The sequence below is a fragment of the Maylandia zebra genome, linkage group LG18 (assembly GCF_041146795.1).
Source record: "Maylandia zebra isolate NMK-2024a linkage group LG18, Mzebra_GT3a, whole genome shotgun sequence".
NCBI lineage: Eukaryota > Metazoa > Chordata > Actinopteri > Cichliformes > Cichlidae > Maylandia > Maylandia zebra.
The window spans coordinates 25,725,517-25,743,738 of NC_135184.1; the positions used below are offsets into that span (position 1 = coordinate 25,725,517).

Consider the following 18,222-nt stretch of genomic DNA (forward strand, 5'->3'; position numbering starts at 1 on the left):
ATGTTCTTATCAGGGAGAATACAGACACAGAGGCTAAAGGTGATGGCGATGTATGTGACAAAGAAGGTGTGCAGCCAGTGTCCTGGTGTGGAGGTTCTAACTGGTTTGGACCTAGGCTGTCCACCAGAGCTCAGATACAGTTCTAAAGTTTTGCAGGAGATATTATCAAATTGTGGAAAAGCTTTTGGAATAAACTGAAAAAAATTATATGACCACCTTTATTCTTCAACACAGCATGAACTCTCTTAGGGAATGTAACTTATTGAAGTAGTCTTCAGGAATAGTTCTCCAGGCTTCTTGAGGAACATTCAAAGCTGTTCTTTGGATGTTGGTTGCCTTTTGTTCTGTTCTCTGTCAAGATGATCCCACACTGCTTCAGTAATGTTGAGGTCTGGGACCATGGGAGGCCATTCGATGACTGACTGACTGATAACTTTTGTACTGTGTGTTTTTTTTTTCTATTTAGGTATGCTTTTACTGAATTGGCAGTGAGTTTGGAATCAACATGAATCAAATGCTGTCCATATGCTCTTGCATGTTGGTACAAAATCAGATGGCACTTTTTTTTTCATAATTACATCAATTTTGACACCAATGGTTGAATTTCAGCCCCAATTCATGACAGTGCCCCCACTCTGCTTTACAGATGGCTGTGACACTCACTGTTGCACCTGTCCCCTGACTTTCTCTGTATATACTGACATTGATTTGAACTGTAAAATTCAAATTTGAATTCATCACTCTATCAGACCTGTAGTCACTGATTTTCAGTCCAGTTATTGTGTGATCTGGCATACCTCAGCCCTTTCTCCTTGATTCCTTTCCTTAAGAATGGCTTCTTGGCAGCCACCCTTCCACTGAGACCATTTCAGATGAGGCTTCAGTGAACAGTAGGTGGATCAACTGTAGTGCCAGATATATCTCTAGGATCCTGTGTGAAGTCTTTGCTGGATTTTTTCCTATTTCTTAAGGACATGACTTTCAGATACCGTTCATTTGCTGGAGACACTTTTTCAGGCCGGATTCTTCTTTTGTCCTCCACTTGTCCAGTTTCCACAAAAACTTAAGGACACACAACACACTATGAAGAGATATGCAAAGTTTGCATTTAATAGTTCTTTAGTAAACACCTTGCTGGTGGAAAAATACAACTTTATGTCTGCCAAAGTATGTTATCTTTTTTATTTTCTGTTGATTCAGCTAAGGAAATAGGGACAGTTTTTTGCAAAATGCTGCTAGTAACAAACTGCATATAGACACAGTACATATGTACCACTGGAATTCAGTCTTGTTATATTAATTTGCTAAATCAGATAATTATTACAAGGTGTATGTGAAATCTGTTTAACTTTTTCTTTTGTGGGTTCTTCTCTGAAGACACAAGAGAAATTACTATGCAAACAAGAAACCCACTTATATTTATAGAAAGAAATCCCCTGTATTTTAAAAAGAAATACCTGTGTCCGCTACAGTAATATTAAAATAACATTTGTGAATGTGTCACAGTTTACAGGAGTGCTGTATGTGTAAACTCCCCATAAAACCCTGAGAAACATAGCAGATGTTATGAATAACCTTAAATGTCATAAAGAACAAACGAATTTTACACTTTTTCCAACTGAACCAGGCTATAAAACATCGATTTATAACACCACCCCTCCACTGTTGACATATAAAGACGGGCAAGCAATGACAACTCTAACCCAGAACATAGGTTCGATTTAACAAGTGTACCGGTAATAGCAACTGTCTTTCCGTGGAATCACTGATTTATGCCAGTGATAGCGGCCGTGTGTGCTTCTTCGTTGCTATGCAGAGAGCAATCACCTCTTTATCTCGTAGGGCGCATATCTCAAGAGATCCATTATGAAATACTTTGCTGAATCCACGGCAATAAAAACCCTGCAGTTCGTACATAAAAGAGCAATTCTTTCCCTTTAACATTTACCAAAATGCAGTCAATCAGCGATCTTTGCAGTGACTTAGATTCCCACACATATCCCAAATTGGCAGATTTACATCCGCTGTTAAAAAGCACACGATGATCACCAATGATAATGCATAGATAATGCATTTACTCAGGAAACACCTGAGGAAGGCTGTGCGATATAAGACCCGATCGGGACGTGTCCTGAGAAACATCAACATGAGATCCCTACCGTTGGTCATCGTGCTGCTGTGCATGTTGTGTGCGGCGCAGGTTCAGACACAGGAGAGCGCCAACACACTGAAGCTGTGCGGTCGAGCTTTTCTAAGGGCAGTGGTGTTCAACTGCGGAGGATCCAGGTGGAGAAGATTTATGGGAGAAGAGGATACTTTCCCAGAAGGTCAGTATGGACTCACCTCTATTTTCCTTTTTAAATTTATCTAACCTAAATTAGAGACTTCTAGTAAACAAATATTTTTACCTCTTTGGCAGTCAACAGAGAGGCAAACCTCCTAAAGTGGATAGATGTGTCAGTAATGGAACGTCAATTGCGGGACCAAAACGCAGCCTTGATGAGAACGTGCTGCCAACAGGGTTGTCAAAAAAGCGACCTGTCCATGCTCTGCTAGAGCAGAGGAACATCTCAAGGAAGTTCTCAGTCTGTCACAGTTACTCCTAATTTGGCATAATCTCTGTTGTACAGAACACTGTAAGGATGACATCATTTCTGAGTGCAAAAATGTAAAAAAATAAATAAAATGTAAAAAAAAAAAAGCACACTGTGAGGTTGGGTTAAGATTTGTTTTAAATTTCTTTACAACTACTCAAAAACAGAGCACAGAAAGAGAGAATTCACTCAAAGTAAACAGCATAAACACTCGCCACGCCAAACAGAGAACTGTTCTTGAAGAAGTGCGAGGCGAAAGTGTCATTAGACGTGTCCCAGAGACAGCGGCTGCTGATCTGCATGCATTGCCCGGTGAGCTGGCCGATGTGGACCAGGATGACAATTTTGTATCTGGGGATCATTAGTTCCTTCACGCGGGCTCTTATTACCTGGAAGAAGAGTCAGTCTGAATAATGGAGAAATTTAAACATGTTTAGAAAGAGTTGCATCTATTCTTCATTTACCTCGCACAATGTTTTGGTCATTTTTTGAGACCACTCTACTTCATATTTCTCCTCTTGGAGGTAACTGGTAAGGACGTCTTTAAGTATGTCTGTGGCCGCGTTGGCAGGGAAGCGTTTGTAAGGTCCTGTGGTGCGAAAAAAGCCAGAAAACATTTATTACTAACAAAAATCCCATTTTATATTTGTCTAGTAGTTTTGATGGTGGGGTAAAAACATGATGGATGCATGTGAACAGAAGAAAAATTCATATTTTTGTCCATCTCAATTTATATCCTACACAAAACAGTAGGCCACTCTTTACCACCGTGAGGCTGAATTTTTACTTTTCTGCTTAAAATGATCAAACAAAATATATTCAGTTTATTTGTCAGTTCTGTGATGCCTAGAACCTATAACTCAGCCCCAGTTTTGTAGGCAATTAAAAAGGCTAACTCACCCATCTGGTAGGTGTTCTCCATTGTTGGAGCAAGGCGAGCATTGTCATCATGGTGGCCCAGTTCATCAATGTATGACACAGTGCTTATAGAGCTGAAAGACATAATCATGCTGAAGAGAATACCAGGACAGATGCCATGTGGACTGACCAGCAGTTTCACAACCAAACATGCTGCACTGGGAATGCTGTTTTGAAAATCATTCATAACCTACCAGGAAGCTAAAAAGCTAAAAGATGGACACTGGCCCATATTATCTTAGTCTACTCACTCCTTAGTCCTGCCAGTTGTGTCTTTGCCTCTCCCGTTAGAAGGCACCTTGACTACCCTCTTCTCTTTCCTTTGCTGTTTTTCTTTATCGGACATCCCCACTTCTCCTTATTTTTGGGTTCTGAATGACCTGAATGTCGCACGTAGACCCTAACAAAGTACAAAACAATACGCTCATAAATGTGTCATTTGCGTTCAGAGTCACTAGACCGAGTTTGAAAAGTAGAGTTTTTAATTACAAAATCGATTACAGATGATAAAATTAGAATACTGAGCCAAATTACCAGTTTACCAGCCTTGAACTAAGCCGAACCAGTCGTCTGGTATGGCTTGGTGTTGTTATGGAAACGGTCCATTAAGCTGTGGGAGGGGTTTCCGGTGAAGTGCTTGTTAAAGTCTCGCGAGGTGAACGACCGAGACAAGCTTGGAAACGAGAGGCTGAGTTAATTACATTTTACAGTAGATATAATTTTAAGGCTCACCTTACCTTACGTTAAAGGCAAAGTTGTGTACCCTTTTCATCTCCCATCTTCTTCCCTTTTTAACGTTGTGTTGTGGTAAACTATTTCCTGTAAAGCACTTTAGGCTCATGTCAGTAAAAAGTACCATTTCTGAATATTTCTTGCTTGATACCCCACATTTTATTAAAGGAGGCCAATAATTATAATAACAGTTACAGAGGTGGCAACAATATACCTTTTTCACAAACGTTATACTGACATGAAAAAGATAAACACAGGAGCTACAAATAATCTAATAATATCATATAACACAATAAAAAAATATATAATATTCATGCTCTGGCCAGTTTATGCACAGATCCTTAATTTATGTGATTAGCAACACCTGTGTTTTACGGCAAATAGCTGCTGTGGAAAAATTATATCCTTGAATGCATCCTTAAAAGAAACATATGTGGGGGAAAACACTCTTCTAAGATAGGATAAGAGTGTATTAAATACATTTTTAAAAAGAATATGGAATAGATGAAAGAAATATTAAAAGATAATTAAATCAAATTAAGATAACTATTAAATTAAAAGATAATGATTTGTAAATAACTGGATATGAGTAAATTAAGCTTTTTATCTATATCTATGTATATTCTTATAATACAGTTTATTTTTAACTAACTAAGCAGCTCATTCTCTTTTTCATCCTTCATCCTGCTTCATAAACTGTCGTCATGTGCAGGAATAAGACCATGACGGGGTAAAAAAATTCCCATAATCCCACTAAGGACTGTTTTTGTAGTTGCTTGGGAGTGTTTATTTATATAACATGATGACTGATGATGATGGTTTTCAGCCTATTTGACCTCACTATTAAGTTATGACAGACAATAATTTACAGTGTCGCTGAAGCGCCAGGTTGTACATTTAATGTTACGGGTTATGTGCCTGTAGGTGTTATATTTTTACATCTTTGAACAAATGAGAAGGAGATAAATGACTCTTATTTCCTCTTCTTTATTACCAAGTAAAACAGGTATTACATTATAATGACTTTTTTTTTCATATATTTTCTCTCAAAATCTTTGGATGGGAAATTTACATGAAATGTTTGCATATTCTGATCCTAATGCAGTGAAAGAATACATACAGCCAAAAAAGTTGTAGAAAAAATAAACTTACAGAAAACCTCTGGTTTTGGAATATTAGTGTACACTCAAAAATAAGGCAAAGAAAAATATAAGCATATTCAACAGAAGAAAAACAAAAGTCGTTCTTACTCAACCAAAAAAAAGCCATGTTTCTTTTTCTAAGGAACTGAATTTCGCCCGAGTCCAAAGTGTGAGTCAACACATGGAAACGCTCTGTAAAAAAGTGAAACACACACATGTGACATGAAGCAACAATTTGTTTCATGAAGAAAATTGAAGGTGTGCTTTTGTGTGCAAGTCAAACACAGGAGGATGTCAAACACCTATATCGGATGCATGGGATGGGTACGTCATTGAACGCATGCCAGATTTGATTGACAATGAGTTTCTGAAGGTGCATCACCAGCAAAATAGAGAATGGAGGCGCAAGTGAAGGCAAAGGAGTCTCTTCTCAAAGCACACTGATACAACAACACACACATCATGACCTCACTGAAATGGATAAAGTGGTATTGCATTGATAAGACCGGCGATGGACAGGTGCAGATTTCATGCGCCACTGTTTGGAGTTATTCATCAACACCTTTTCTTTCTTTTTTTTCTCTTTGTTTTTTTGTTACAAGAAACCTACGTTAGATGAAGAGAGTGTTGTGTGTCGTTACGCAGAACCAAATGCATTATGAGCGCTGACATCAAGAAACCAAGAGACGATCACAGACACGTCCATATGCTCAGAGAAATATTTGAAACATAGCTTTTTATGTACACTTTTTACACTTAAGTCTTTTAAATATTGCTATTAGAAAATGATAAAACATTTATTCGACATGGTGGGAAAAGGGAGAAAATAAAGCAGGGAAATAAATAGTGCTGTCTTTTTGATAGACACTTCTTTTCATTGCTCTGTGATGTCCTCCATCAAAGATTATTGTCAGAGTTTATAAGCAGCATCAAAGGCAACTCCTACAATCCATAGCCCTGGTCCCTTTAGATTTCTCTGGAAACTTAAAGGTCCTTTTCCTCAGTGTATGGCACTCTTGCATCTCTAGACTTCCTAATATAATTTCTGGATAAATTACCCAAGCTGTCCCAGTGAAAGTAGCAGCTTCACACATAAGCGTCAGCTCAGTATAATGCAATTCTACCCACAAAACACCACCACAAACTCCACCTGTGTCCTGTAATGTGAGACCTTTGATGTATCTCAACATTGCACTTGCCCTTTAGTGGTAATTCGATGCGTTTGTTGTGCACCAGGTCACACTGCTCTAACTCTCTGCCAACACGACTCGTTAATGGTAAAAATGCTTCCAGTAGTAGTGTTTAAAGGCTGTGTGTGTGAAAGTATGGCGTTATGTATGCGCTTCAGCCCTGAGCACAGTCTTTCCAGCACATCAAGTGTGGTTTGTAAAGAAACTCTTTTGCACTCAACAAACTGAGGCCTGATGTTTGACTTTGAAATGACCAAAACTGCAGTTCCTTTAACGTCCACTCGAGGCTGCCTCCAAAAATGAGTCAATCCCCATAAACTAGGAGGTGGGGAAAAAAACCGACACTGCATATTATTGCAGTATTTTATCAATACGTAAACACCAAATATCGATATTTTACGAAATGAATGAAAATACTCTGAATACTACGAACAAAAGCGCTCAGCTCAACCACCATCATCCTGAGATAACGTTAGTTAGTAAACTCACATCGGCTCAAATGTGAATTTGTCTGTGAAGACATCAACAGATATGTGACTTTCACCCAACCGTCTGGTGATTTCCACCTTTAACATTTACAGTTTAGTAAAAAAAACTTTTCATTTCCAATGACAGTGGTGTCCTCAGTGGACCAACTATGCCACTCGTTTTCTGCAAGGCACCACCTCAGTTAATAGGAACTGGACCCGTCGTGCATGTGGGTGTCTTTTTGATCATTCTCTGAGCCATCTGCCAAATCTCCTGCCGTGTTGCACATCATGTCCTAGAAGTCTCTGCTCTATATTACTTGAGTGAACCTACAGCGAACTTAGCCCGCAACCCTGTCATACAAATATGGCCACAAATATAGCTCCAATAATCCAAAACACTCACGATGACTATAAATCAAAATGTAACTTTGCTAACCAAGTCTAAATGGTTCATTCAGTCTAAGGAAGCAAAATAGCATTAAGTTTGGATCTTGGTTACCGTGGGCTTATGATGATTAAATGGATCAAGCATACAAATCATAGAGCAAACAGTTTTATTTGCTCTAATTATTATTGTGACAAGTTTCCCTACAAAATCGAATTTATGTGCTAGAAGGAAATGATCATGACCCATGATCAAATTGTTCCCTAAAGTTCCCAGGACTGAGGCGCAAACATAATTCCATGTCAAGAGCACCTTAGGATTCATAGTGCTGATGTTCTTCCAGTGCTGCAGGTCATTTTAAACTGTCACCTTTAATCATAAGACAGATAAAAGGGATATGACGGTGTCAAAGCTGTCCACACAGAGGAATACATTCTGCTTGGACAACAATCACGACAGTCACACATGTTGAAAATAAACAAAAAACATCTGATTTAAAGGTGGCAGTGCAAATCAGACAGTACCATGTGACTATAACTAATTGGAATACATCTGCAAAGCAAACCTATGTTAAAACGTTTTCCATCTTTTCCACCTCGTTTAAGATTGTTTTGTCATACAAATTATTCACATCATCTTTAAGAGTGCATTCGAAGTGATAACCCGTGAAACAAGAGGAAAATAGAACAAATAAAGCTGGATCACTGTATGAAATCCACAATTATTTTTAAGTTAACAAGAACATAGACTTGGGGTTTCCCTAAACGTTACTCTATATAAGCTCATAAGTGTTCCAAGTGCACAAAACTAATGACTTGTATTTACTTGCATAAACTCAGCAGCAGTCAGTTGACCGAGAATGTCACATTTCACCTCTGTGTTGTTATCTGTTACTCTAATGAACTCCAGCCATTAAATCTAATGGCTCCTAAAGATAAATTTTCAAATGCACTAAACATGGGATGATCCATAGTCTTCACAGTCAAAAGCCATTGATTTTCTTGGTTCTGTTCGCAAACAGGTCCGCTAATTATCTGCCAAATATTTCCCTGTGAAACACAATAAGACATGTCAGATAGTTGGGAAGTGTCCGTGTGCATTTATATTAACAAACCACAGACTGAAGACAGTCAGCCACTGTTTCTGATGCTTAAACTGACCTGCAGCAAATCTCTTCTTGACCAATGATAGCCGGTAGCCAGTCCCGACCAGCTGGATGTCACAGCCTGACAGAGTGCTTCCTTCGCTTGTGAACTGGACTGTCAGCTGGGAGGGTTTACAGGGACCCTCGATCATCTGGAACCGGCCCAGGAGAGCCCCTACTCCTGCCAGACATGTGATATTTGTGTAACGGGACCAAAAGATTTTACTTTTAAAATCCAAAGAAGAAGAAGATGAAGTAGAAATTAAAAATGTTAAATAGTATGAACATGGCAAAAATGAATACTTGCCTCCATTCTCAGACCTGTGAGACAGGCTTGGGATTTTCCACTGTATTGTCTGCTGCTCCGGATTCCTATATGAGGAAAGAAATTCCATGTTACATGTTACTCTCTCACATGTACTCTAAAGAGCAGATATAATAATACGATGAATACAGTGCATATCAATAATACACAGGCAACTGTGCCAATATTTATACACACTTATATAAATACAGAGTATGAAAATAATATAGCCTAGTTTCTACAAATAGATGGTAAAAGGTAGACGGTTGATGCACTAACATACACGTCAGTTTGCTCAGTTTACAATACTATCTCGGCCTTAGCCTCTCAATACGACCACATACTAAGAGTCCTTGTCACCAGGAATCCTCACCAGGTGGCAGGTGGGATCATGGCCTGTAGTTTGGCAATGCCTCCATCAACAGGAACCAGGAAGTTGATGTCGTGAAGCGGCACCGGGGCAGCCAGAGCCTCCGTGTTGTATTTGTAGTCTATTCTAAGGTCTATGTTGGTGCCATCGCCACGCCAGCTCACTGCCAGGTTCAAAGGAGTGGACTGGATCCCGTCTGCTGAGACCTAAATGGCAAAGACAAAGAAGACAGTGAGATAACTGGATAGATAGAAAAAATATAAAAACACATCCGTGAATATTAACGGATATTATATACCTGATACTTGATCATATCCACATTGTAGTATGTCGCCTGAGGCTTCTGTTCAGCCACTTTCTTTAGATGGCTAATCAAGTTTGGCATATTTACCCAGAACTCCTTTCTGTCTACACTGTCTGTAGTGGAATCACTAAGGGATGAGAGGAACATCTTTGATTCAGCCAGCATGAAGTAACACTATGAATCTCTTTTGTTTGGACTGTAAAAATGGGCAACTGTCCGCTCCAGTATATGTTTGTCTGTAATCTTCATCTTACCAGCACAGCAGCTGTGGATTAGGGAGGACCTGCTCCAGTCGGTTGTAGTTGCTGATGCTAAAAGTGAGGATAGGTTGAGCTGGGTGGCTCGCAAAGTGCCTGGTTATGCCAGCGGGGAAGGACAGCACCATCTCCCCTGTGATCTTCACAACACATCTGAGGCAGAGAGAGGACTCAAACTAAACAAAATATAAAGCTCACAGATCCCTCTCAGTATAAAAACCCTGAATACAAAGAACTGTGTACCTAATTAGGCTTAAAACAACCTAGCCCAGTCTGCCTTAGAAACATTCCCCTGTCTGCAATTATTAGCAGTGCAGTGTTTCAGTTTTAGCATAAATCCATGCTGACATGATGTCAGTGCATTTTTAATGTAAGCCTACTTGCTGGGGTCAGCGCCTTTAAAGTAGGCATTGATGGTTTCTGTGAAGGCAGCTGCCACTGGCAGAGTGTCTTGGGGTCCCATGGTGAGTGGACTGGGACCTCTGGAGCACCCTAAAACACACATAAACACAAGTGACACTGCTATAACATCTCCTTATAAAACCGTAGTTGGGTTATATCTTACTTGCCTGAAAGTAGGTTTCACACACAGAGGACAGAATAATTCAAAAACAATTAAAGCAAAACCAAAGCCTCGATCATGGATCTGGATTCTAAGTAAGTGAGCAGGAGATGGGGATGGGTGGCAGCACTCTTGTGGACACAGCCAGTAAAGAAACGGGGCAGGTGCGTACAGTGCATGCACTGGTGTCACTAAAGCAGCACTATAGCTCAACTCACCTTCAAAAGCTAAATAAAACCTGCCGTGGTCAAACCATACCAGAGGCTGCGAGGCCTCTGAGTGAGCAGAGACATCAGGAAGAGAGAATCATGGAGAGGGACAAGACTGTGAGGCAAGGACACGATGAGTGACAGACAACATGTGGACTGAGATGCGCAGCTAAGCTGCAGAGACGAGCATGACAGCCATCTTGCTGGTAGCATACCTGTGGTGGACAAGTTGAGGTCCCTTCCTAAAGTTGGGGTGGACGCTGCACTCTGTGAGGTAATGGAGGAGATTGATGAAGAGCTCTCTGCCCGGGCCAGGGGGGCAAAAGGCGGGGGGCTGCTTGAAACTGGCGGACTGAATGGCCGGGTCTGGAGATGTAACACAAGTTATTTTGTTCAGAATGAAAAAACACAGTCTCAGGAACAAAAGATAAATGAGGGGGGGAGAGAGAGGGTAAAAGAAAAGAAAGGGCTTTTCCCACATACCAGGTCTGTGATCGGTTTCCCCGGGGGCAGCTTTGGTCGGGAGGACGGACGAGGAGGAGGAGGCGGAGGGACTGGGCTGCCTCGAGACTGAGGTGTGGTAGGACGAGCTGGAGATGAGGGGCCTGTGGCACATACCAGTGTCTGTGGTTAGCACAGCCTTCAGTTCACAGTGACGGAGATTTTTATTGCCGCACTTCCCTTCTATCAGCTGTGTTTGGAGAGAAACTGTTGTGCGAGACTCTGGTTGGTTCTGGCATGAAATAAAATTGCTGTTGAGATTTTTGTAGGTGTTCTTCTGATTCACGTGAAAAAAAAATCTGTAGGAAGACGTCCTGTGATCTCTGTGCTGATAGAAAGCATCCTGTAATTTTCATACTGGTCTGATGTGGGATGCTTGTTCTCGGTATTCACCAATTGAATGATGGTATATTGAATGATGGTATATGTTAAACAAGACCATTTAAGCATTTTCAGCAGTCCCCCTTTAAAATATCAACATTATATTTCCTTATATTTCTGGAAAGATAAGACCTGTTATGCACTACAAACAAAACGCTGTCATTTCAGAATCACAACACTAGATGTCACTAAAGTTTGACCTGCTCATCTCTGTGATTTTTATTTTTGTGGCTGTGCTGGTGGCCTCGTCATTCTCAATTTTTTCAAAGCAAACAAAATTAAAGGACACTGCAGAATTTAAATAAAAAACATTAATCGTGCTTGGTGTAAATGAATCTCGAAGAGGCCACTGTGCGTGTTTGCAGCAACACAAGAGTACTCACTGCTGCCTGAGTAGGGTCCCGGGGAAGACATGATAGACCTGTAGGTAGTTGGAGGAAGAGGAGGTGGCGTGCCCCTGAAGCTTGGCGTCAGCTCTCTGGGGGAACCCACAAAGTCTGGTACATCTTCTCTCAGGTTTACACCTTCTGGAGTCCTCTTACCCCCTAAACCCCCAAGGACCAGTGGAGACGTGACTCCAGCACGAGGGGATCTACGCTCCGCTGGCAGAGGAGGCACAGGGCTGATGGGGGCAGGGGAGGAAGAGTACTCTGCAAACTGCAGCATCTCCTCATCAATAGCATCCTCTTCAGGGCACCCAGGAGGGGAATTAGAGGGGGAGAATTCTGGGGGCAGAGGAGGGGCTGGTTCATCTGGCGGAGGAGGTCCGAGTAGAATGGAGGGAGGCGAGTCTGGCGGAGTGAAACGAGGAGGAGACCCAGGGGAAAACGGCGGAGGTGAAGGTGGGGGTTCGTTTGGAGGTGGTCCAGGCGAGAGGCAGGGGGTGGAAGGGGTGGATGAAGGTGTGTCTGGCGGAGGAGAGTCGGGTGGCGGAGGTGGAGCCGGTTCATCGGGCGGTGGGGGCCTGTCATCAGTGAAAGTAACCCATCTGGGAGACATGGTGTCCTCACTCATGGGTCCAAAGACATCGTCTAGGTCGGGGGCAGGGGAGCCTCGGTAAGAGGCTGGGGAGAGGACATTCAGGTAGATTGGTGCCGAACTGCGAGCCGCCCTCCCATTGGGTAGATCGGCTGCAAAGAGTATATTGGAGAAGTGAGATCACAGCTGACTGATCTAACTATATTCTTGACTGATGTTTGAAAATAAATTTACCAGCAGATTCTGAAGGATAGCCGTAGTGACTTCTCGATGGAATGTTTTTTGGAGGGAGTGGAGGCGGAGCTGCGACAGGTGCAACAATTCAAGGTCAGCACAACTTCTTTAGAAACACGAATTACAACAGAGATAAAGTTCACTCATGTTTGCTCACCCCCTGTTGGAAAACTTCTGCTCAGCTGTGATTCTGATCGGGGTCTAGAATCTCCCCACGCATCCGAAGGTACCACTGTCATTGGATAAAGGGGGGAACAGTGTCACCTTTGTAAAGGGAGTTTATTCATTTGGGTAAAGTTATGTCTGATCAATGGAGGACTGACCGTCATATCTGGCATATTTTCTCTCTAAAGGCAGCTCAAAGAAGGCAGGAGTGTTCTGTGACAGCCTGTCACTGCAAAAAAACACATGCAACAAGTAAAAAAATAGCACACATAGCTGCTCAAGGGACATCTGAAGCAGAGCAATAGCATACCATCTTAATGAAAGAAGCGTTTAATTTGCCAACATTGCTAAAAGGATGACAGACCTTTGCGTCTCTGGGGCAGGACTCGGTATCGGGGTTGAGCGTCTGGGTCTAGCGATCTCCTCACCTATAAGAAAAATAACAAACGCTCAGCTCCTGCTCTGCTGAGACTACTGTTATGTTGTTCTGGTTAGGAGTGGAGAAGTCCCATCCACCAACTGTTTAAACCTTTTGTTCACAAGTGGCAGCCAATCAGAAGAAAGTTGGTTTAAAGGAAGAGATGCTTAAAAGGCTTGTTTCAGACATAGAATTTAAAAAATGACTACACAGAGGCTTAGAATAAGTTAAATAACGATTATTTTGAACCCTGAGTCATGCAAAGCTCCTCAAATAGCTGGGTACGAGCATAATATATCCTCTTTAATATGCGTGCAGTAGCAATGTGGTTATGAGCACAAGTACAGGAATACGGGAGGAATTTTAAAAAGTGATTTTTAGAGATGTGTACTTACAGGACAAGTTCCTTTTCATCTGCCCGTGCAAAAAAAGAAAAGAAAAAAAAAAGAAATCCAAACAAAAGAAAAAGTAAGGCTACAGATCATATTATACACCGTATACAAATACACATGATCTTCAGTCCTTTAAGATGTTCTTCTTTCTTATTATATCAAAACACAGTACGATTATAGGAAATCTAATTTGTGTATTACTCCTCTGGCTTAAGTGCTCTTCATCAGTCTTGATAGTTTTGGTGTGACTTGAACAGAATTGGAGACATCAGCTTGAGAAGTCTGTGCTTTGTCTAGTGCTGCCAAATCATAACTACCAACTCCATTCGAAAAATAAAAAGCATCTGAAAAGCAGAAATGCCTCCTTCCAGAAATGATCATCAGAAAAATATACATACTTTCTTGTGAGTCTTTTCGTGAATGAAGCACACATGCTAACTGTGTCAGTCAGCAGAGGGAAGTATGCATCTACCCGTGATGGGAGGCTCATGCTGACATGACAGCATGACAAGGTGTAAACATTAATGGCGTACCCCTTCTGCAGAGCTGTGGTACATTTTTTGGAGCTTTGAGAGGCAAAAGTCAAGTGTCACGTATTCATGAGAAGGCGGAAATTTCTCCCGTCTGTATCTCTGGTGGACAAGGCAACTCGCTAACTAAACAACGGATGAACAGCACTACAGCCTGAGGTAAAAATGTTTCTCTTTATTTTCTGCATTGTACAGAGTAAGGCAGCGGAGATCAGAAAGCTGCATTTGGGGCTATCAGTGGTAAAACAGCCAGCAGAGGGAAAACTTACCGGACTGTGTCTCTGAGACCAGCAAAAAGGAAGAGAGAACAGACCTGGGTCAGAGAGTGAGTGACAAATCAGTCAAATGGACACTAACTACAACTACACACACCGCATCTCTTTACTTTAACCGCAAAGCCTCAATAATGCAGCATGAGCCGTAACTCCCTGGAGATTATGCGGACAATACGAGCATCACCTAGAATCAGCACGCACACAGCCTCACACCGAAGACAGCAGGGTCTCTAGATCAACGGGTTTGGAACTGTATGTGTGTTAGGTTTGCTTTGCATTATGTAACGCACACGCTTTGCCACAAAGGTTTAAATAAAGCTGTCGCTGAGCAGGAAAAAACTGAAGGAACAGAAGCAAGAAGAAAAAGAAAGTTGTGATTTTTGTGAGGCAGTGAGGTTGGGAAAGAAAGTGCATCCAGGAAAAAAAAACGAAAGCCAGCGAAGACAGTCTACGAGATCACTACGACAGGAGGGAACACGTTATCAAGCGTTTTCACCACATCTCATGCCATCTGTCAGGGTGCTGATACAGATGTGAAAATGTGTGACAGGCTTACCGGACTTCTCCTCTACAAGAGGGCAGCAAATAAGTGAGAAGAAAAGACAAGCGCAGGCAGAGAGTCAAACAGATTTGAGAGAAATTAGCAGCTGGTAAAGTATATGAACTGCATTGAGCGTGACTATTGTGCTCTTCACAACTGTGCAGCAGAACAGGACTGCAGATCAGCAGCACTCACCAGAGACGGGGACAGCGCCAGGCCTCCCACTGACGCTTTTAGCTCGTCCATGGATGGAAGCACACACTTGGCACTGTCTGATACCAGCGGCTTGATCTTAATTTTGAACTTTTTTTTGCTGTCCTCGTCATCCTCTGAGTCGCTGGACGAGAAAAAGTGCTTTTCTTTGGAGGCTGGTGAACACTTGTAAAGGGCAAAGAGGAGGAAGTACAACATGCTGTACAAAAATGCAGATAGTTCAACCTTCTGTAGCATTTAAAGCAAGGACAACGGTGCAGGACAGGAGTGAGATATCCATTCTGTGTCCCAGTTACCAGTATTACAACTGCTGTAACTGACACTCCTTCTCCACCTCCACTAAATCTTCCTGCTCAGGGAAGGTCTCCACAGTGTCAACTATCTATGAATCCAGTTCAAACATATACTCCCACTGCTGACACCTGTGGGAGCAGAACTGAGCGTCAGTGGTTAATGAGAACTGTGGTTTAGCGACAATTGTAAAGCCGGTTCGACCTAATGTGGCTGTGTCCGGCTGCCTTGCAGCAGGGGTGCACATACGCAGGGATTTGGCCTATTTAATGCTGAAAAGCACTCAACCAATGAGTCACAAAGCCAAACAGATCAATAGTTTTTGCTGGCGAAGACTCCTAAGAGTGCTACTTCTCCTTCCGACTAAAAGGATATCATCACCCTCGTCACCAGGCCGGAGGCTGAAGCCCTCCTCATCTACATCAGGAGAGGCCTGCAAAAGAGAGACAGCGAGAGGGAAATGGTGACGGTTGTTTCTAGCCACTCTCAAACTCTTCAGCAGCGCATAGAAATGCAGATTAGATTTCACAGATGTCTTGCTGGAGACGTTCCACTTGGTAGATGAAGCTCCTGCTGACTCACAGATTATGCACCGCCATAACTCACACACATTTGTACCCTTTACTCTGTAATTTTAAACCTAGCGTCACATGACACTGATTGCACAGCACAGCACTGCAAGTATTTCCAATGCCAGAGCTGCAGAGTCCATGCAAAAAGAGAGACAAAGAGAGAAAATGTGCAGGTGTAGGCTGTGGATACTTACATATCTGTCCCAATCAATCTCCCCATAGAAACCATTGGGAGCCCCGTTGGCCTTTTTCTATCAAAACGGAGATCATAAAGAAGGCAAAACGATAAAAGCTTATGACGTTAAACTAAAATTCTTTTAATATCAAAATTATATTTTTTTAATATACTTTTAGATTTTTTTTAATGTACCATAATCAGAATAAATTATTGCTGCAGGCCCAGTTCAGTTAAATGTAATTTTATTCATAGCACCAGTTAACAGTCTTCCCAAAGTGTTTATATGTCCAGGTAAAGAAAGAACCCAAATGAAATTTTTATCCCCAAAAAGCAGCACTTGGAAACAGCGGTGCAGAAAAACTACCTTTTAACAGGAAGAGACCTCCAACTAATCCGTTTAAATCTTGTTAAAGTCACTGTGCTGTAGTTTCCTGTTGTGCTGTTATAATCTCCTAGGTATAGTTTCCTCTGTTAAACAGTCACAAACACTTAGAGGGCCAAAAAAACCCAGGTAAATTAAAGGAAACACTTTCATTGTGTATGTACGTACGCTTCCTTTCTTTCCACTTCCACTTCCTTCTTTGTCAGGTGAGCTCCTGTTTGACAAAACAAGCAGATGGAAAAATTAGGTACCAGTATACCAGTAGATTTTTCTTCATTTGTATGTGGTTTTAAAAAAGTGGGTCTTGTTTTAAATTATTTAATGTAAAATACCCATGTTGTGGTACTCAGATTATTTTTGGTATCTTTTGCAGGTACCGCATAGACCTATAGCACAAAATTTCCTATAATTTTATAAATCCAACAAGAACTTTATTAGTGTCATAGCAGTAGTTTGGGTTGTTTTACATCTCTATGCATTCACATTCTCAAACCAATGAGTTCTCAAAGTGTTTTAGGGATTTTCTCCTGTTACCAGTGAGTGTCTGAGGAAACTCACGTTGTTTCTTTGTCCTTGTCTTTCTTTCGTAAGCCCAGGGCTTTCCTGGTTCGGTTTTTCAGTCCTAGCATAGAAACACACACAGGAAAGGAGCGCGTGAACATTATCATTAAGAACTCATTTTAAGTTGTTATAGCCAAATATAAAATTAACTATCTAGACATTAAAATGCACTTGAAAGCAAATAACAAAGAAGAGTAATGGGCTGGGTGTATAAGAGCCTGGGGATGAGTACGGGCTAGTGGATACAGAGAAGTTACAGTAAGATAAAAATTAACGTATTGATTTGGAACAAACCCCAGGCAATCTGGAGAGAGCCTCCACATAAAACGAAGCAGTGTCCCCTTCCTGACTATGTAGGCTGTTAAGAAAAAATGAACAACCGTTGATCAATGTGTTCACTTCATTAGCACGATTCAGAGCAGAGCAGCCAGGGATCTAGTACAGCGTCCCATCAGCCAAACTGAATGCCAAAAGTCCTGCAGCACTGTCGGCTGGCAACATGCAGCGATGCAATCAGAACGATAAACACAAAGAAAAACGTTTTTTCTGTTTCACCTTATAGTGATTTTTCAAAGGTTTTTGAAATGATTAGGACACAGAACATGCTGTATGCAAATGTAATTTGGAGCACTTATTATCAACTGACAATAAAAATAACTGGAGGTTGTTTAATGATGCTCCATGCTGCAGGAGTGTATTGATTTAAAAATTACATCAAGTCTATAGCCATGCTAGCATGCTAACAGGTCCGTGAGGCTACCTAGGCCCGACTAATAATAACTTTAGCTTAACGTGCATTTACAGTGTTAGCATTCTGATGTTTGGAGTTCATCACATCTATTAACATGTTAGCAAATTAAAGCATAAAATGTTAGCATACTAACATTCTCTAATTAGCAATACAAAGCGGAGAGAATTAGCTAACATGCTAAACAAAAATTCTCTGGGTGTTATCTATGAAGGCTGTTTGCTGGTATAATTAAAGATAAAGTACTCTTTTGTTTAATGAGTGAATTAATGGGTCAAAAG

At 41.3% G+C, this 18,222-nt stretch overlaps 3 protein-coding genes across 3 annotated transcripts; 1 reads left to right on the forward strand and 2 right to left on the reverse strand.

Moving 5' to 3' along the window:
* The first annotated feature begins 2,146 nt into the window (after nt 1-2,146).
* LOC101477705 (relaxin-3) lies at nt 2,147-2,672 on the forward strand. The gene is made up of 2 exons (XM_004567134.4): nt 2,147-2,327; nt 2,420-2,672. The coding sequence occupies exons 1-2, from the start codon at nt 2,147-2,149 to the stop codon at nt 2,554-2,556; spliced, it is 318 nt and encodes a 105-aa protein (XP_004567191.3). The 3' UTR covers nt 2,557-2,672.
* A 42-nt stretch (nt 2,673-2,714) lies between these two features.
* On the reverse strand, nt 2,715-4,151 carry dynlt5 (dynein light chain Tctex-type family member 5). The gene is made up of 5 exons (XM_004567133.2): nt 4,047-4,151; nt 3,764-3,912; nt 3,495-3,586; nt 3,059-3,183; nt 2,715-2,983 (listed from the first exon to the last, which is right to left on the reverse strand). Exons 2-5 carry the CDS (start codon nt 3,856-3,858, stop codon nt 2,780-2,782), a joined length of 516 nt encoding a protein of 171 aa, XP_004567190.1. The 5' UTR covers nt 3,859-3,912; nt 4,047-4,151; the 3' UTR covers nt 2,715-2,779.
* Nucleotides 4,152-5,215: 1,064 nt separating this feature from the next.
* sgip1b (SH3GL interacting endocytic adaptor 1b) lies at nt 5,216-15,241 on the reverse strand. The gene is made up of 18 exons (XM_076876504.1): nt 15,192-15,241; nt 14,450-14,493; nt 13,654-13,672; nt 13,205-13,268; nt 12,999-13,069; nt 12,833-12,907; nt 12,676-12,744; nt 11,847-12,593; nt 11,065-11,186; nt 10,797-10,947; nt 10,591-10,647; nt 10,191-10,302; nt 9,808-9,963; nt 9,548-9,680; nt 9,253-9,455; nt 8,883-8,947; nt 8,592-8,756; nt 5,216-8,480 (listed from the first exon to the last, which is right to left on the reverse strand). Exons 3-18 carry the CDS (start codon nt 13,670-13,672, stop codon nt 8,458-8,460), a joined length of 2,232 nt encoding a protein of 743 aa, XP_076732619.1. The 5' UTR covers nt 14,450-14,493; nt 15,192-15,241; the 3' UTR covers nt 5,216-8,457.
* Between the last annotated feature and the right edge of the window lie 2,981 nt (nt 15,242-18,222).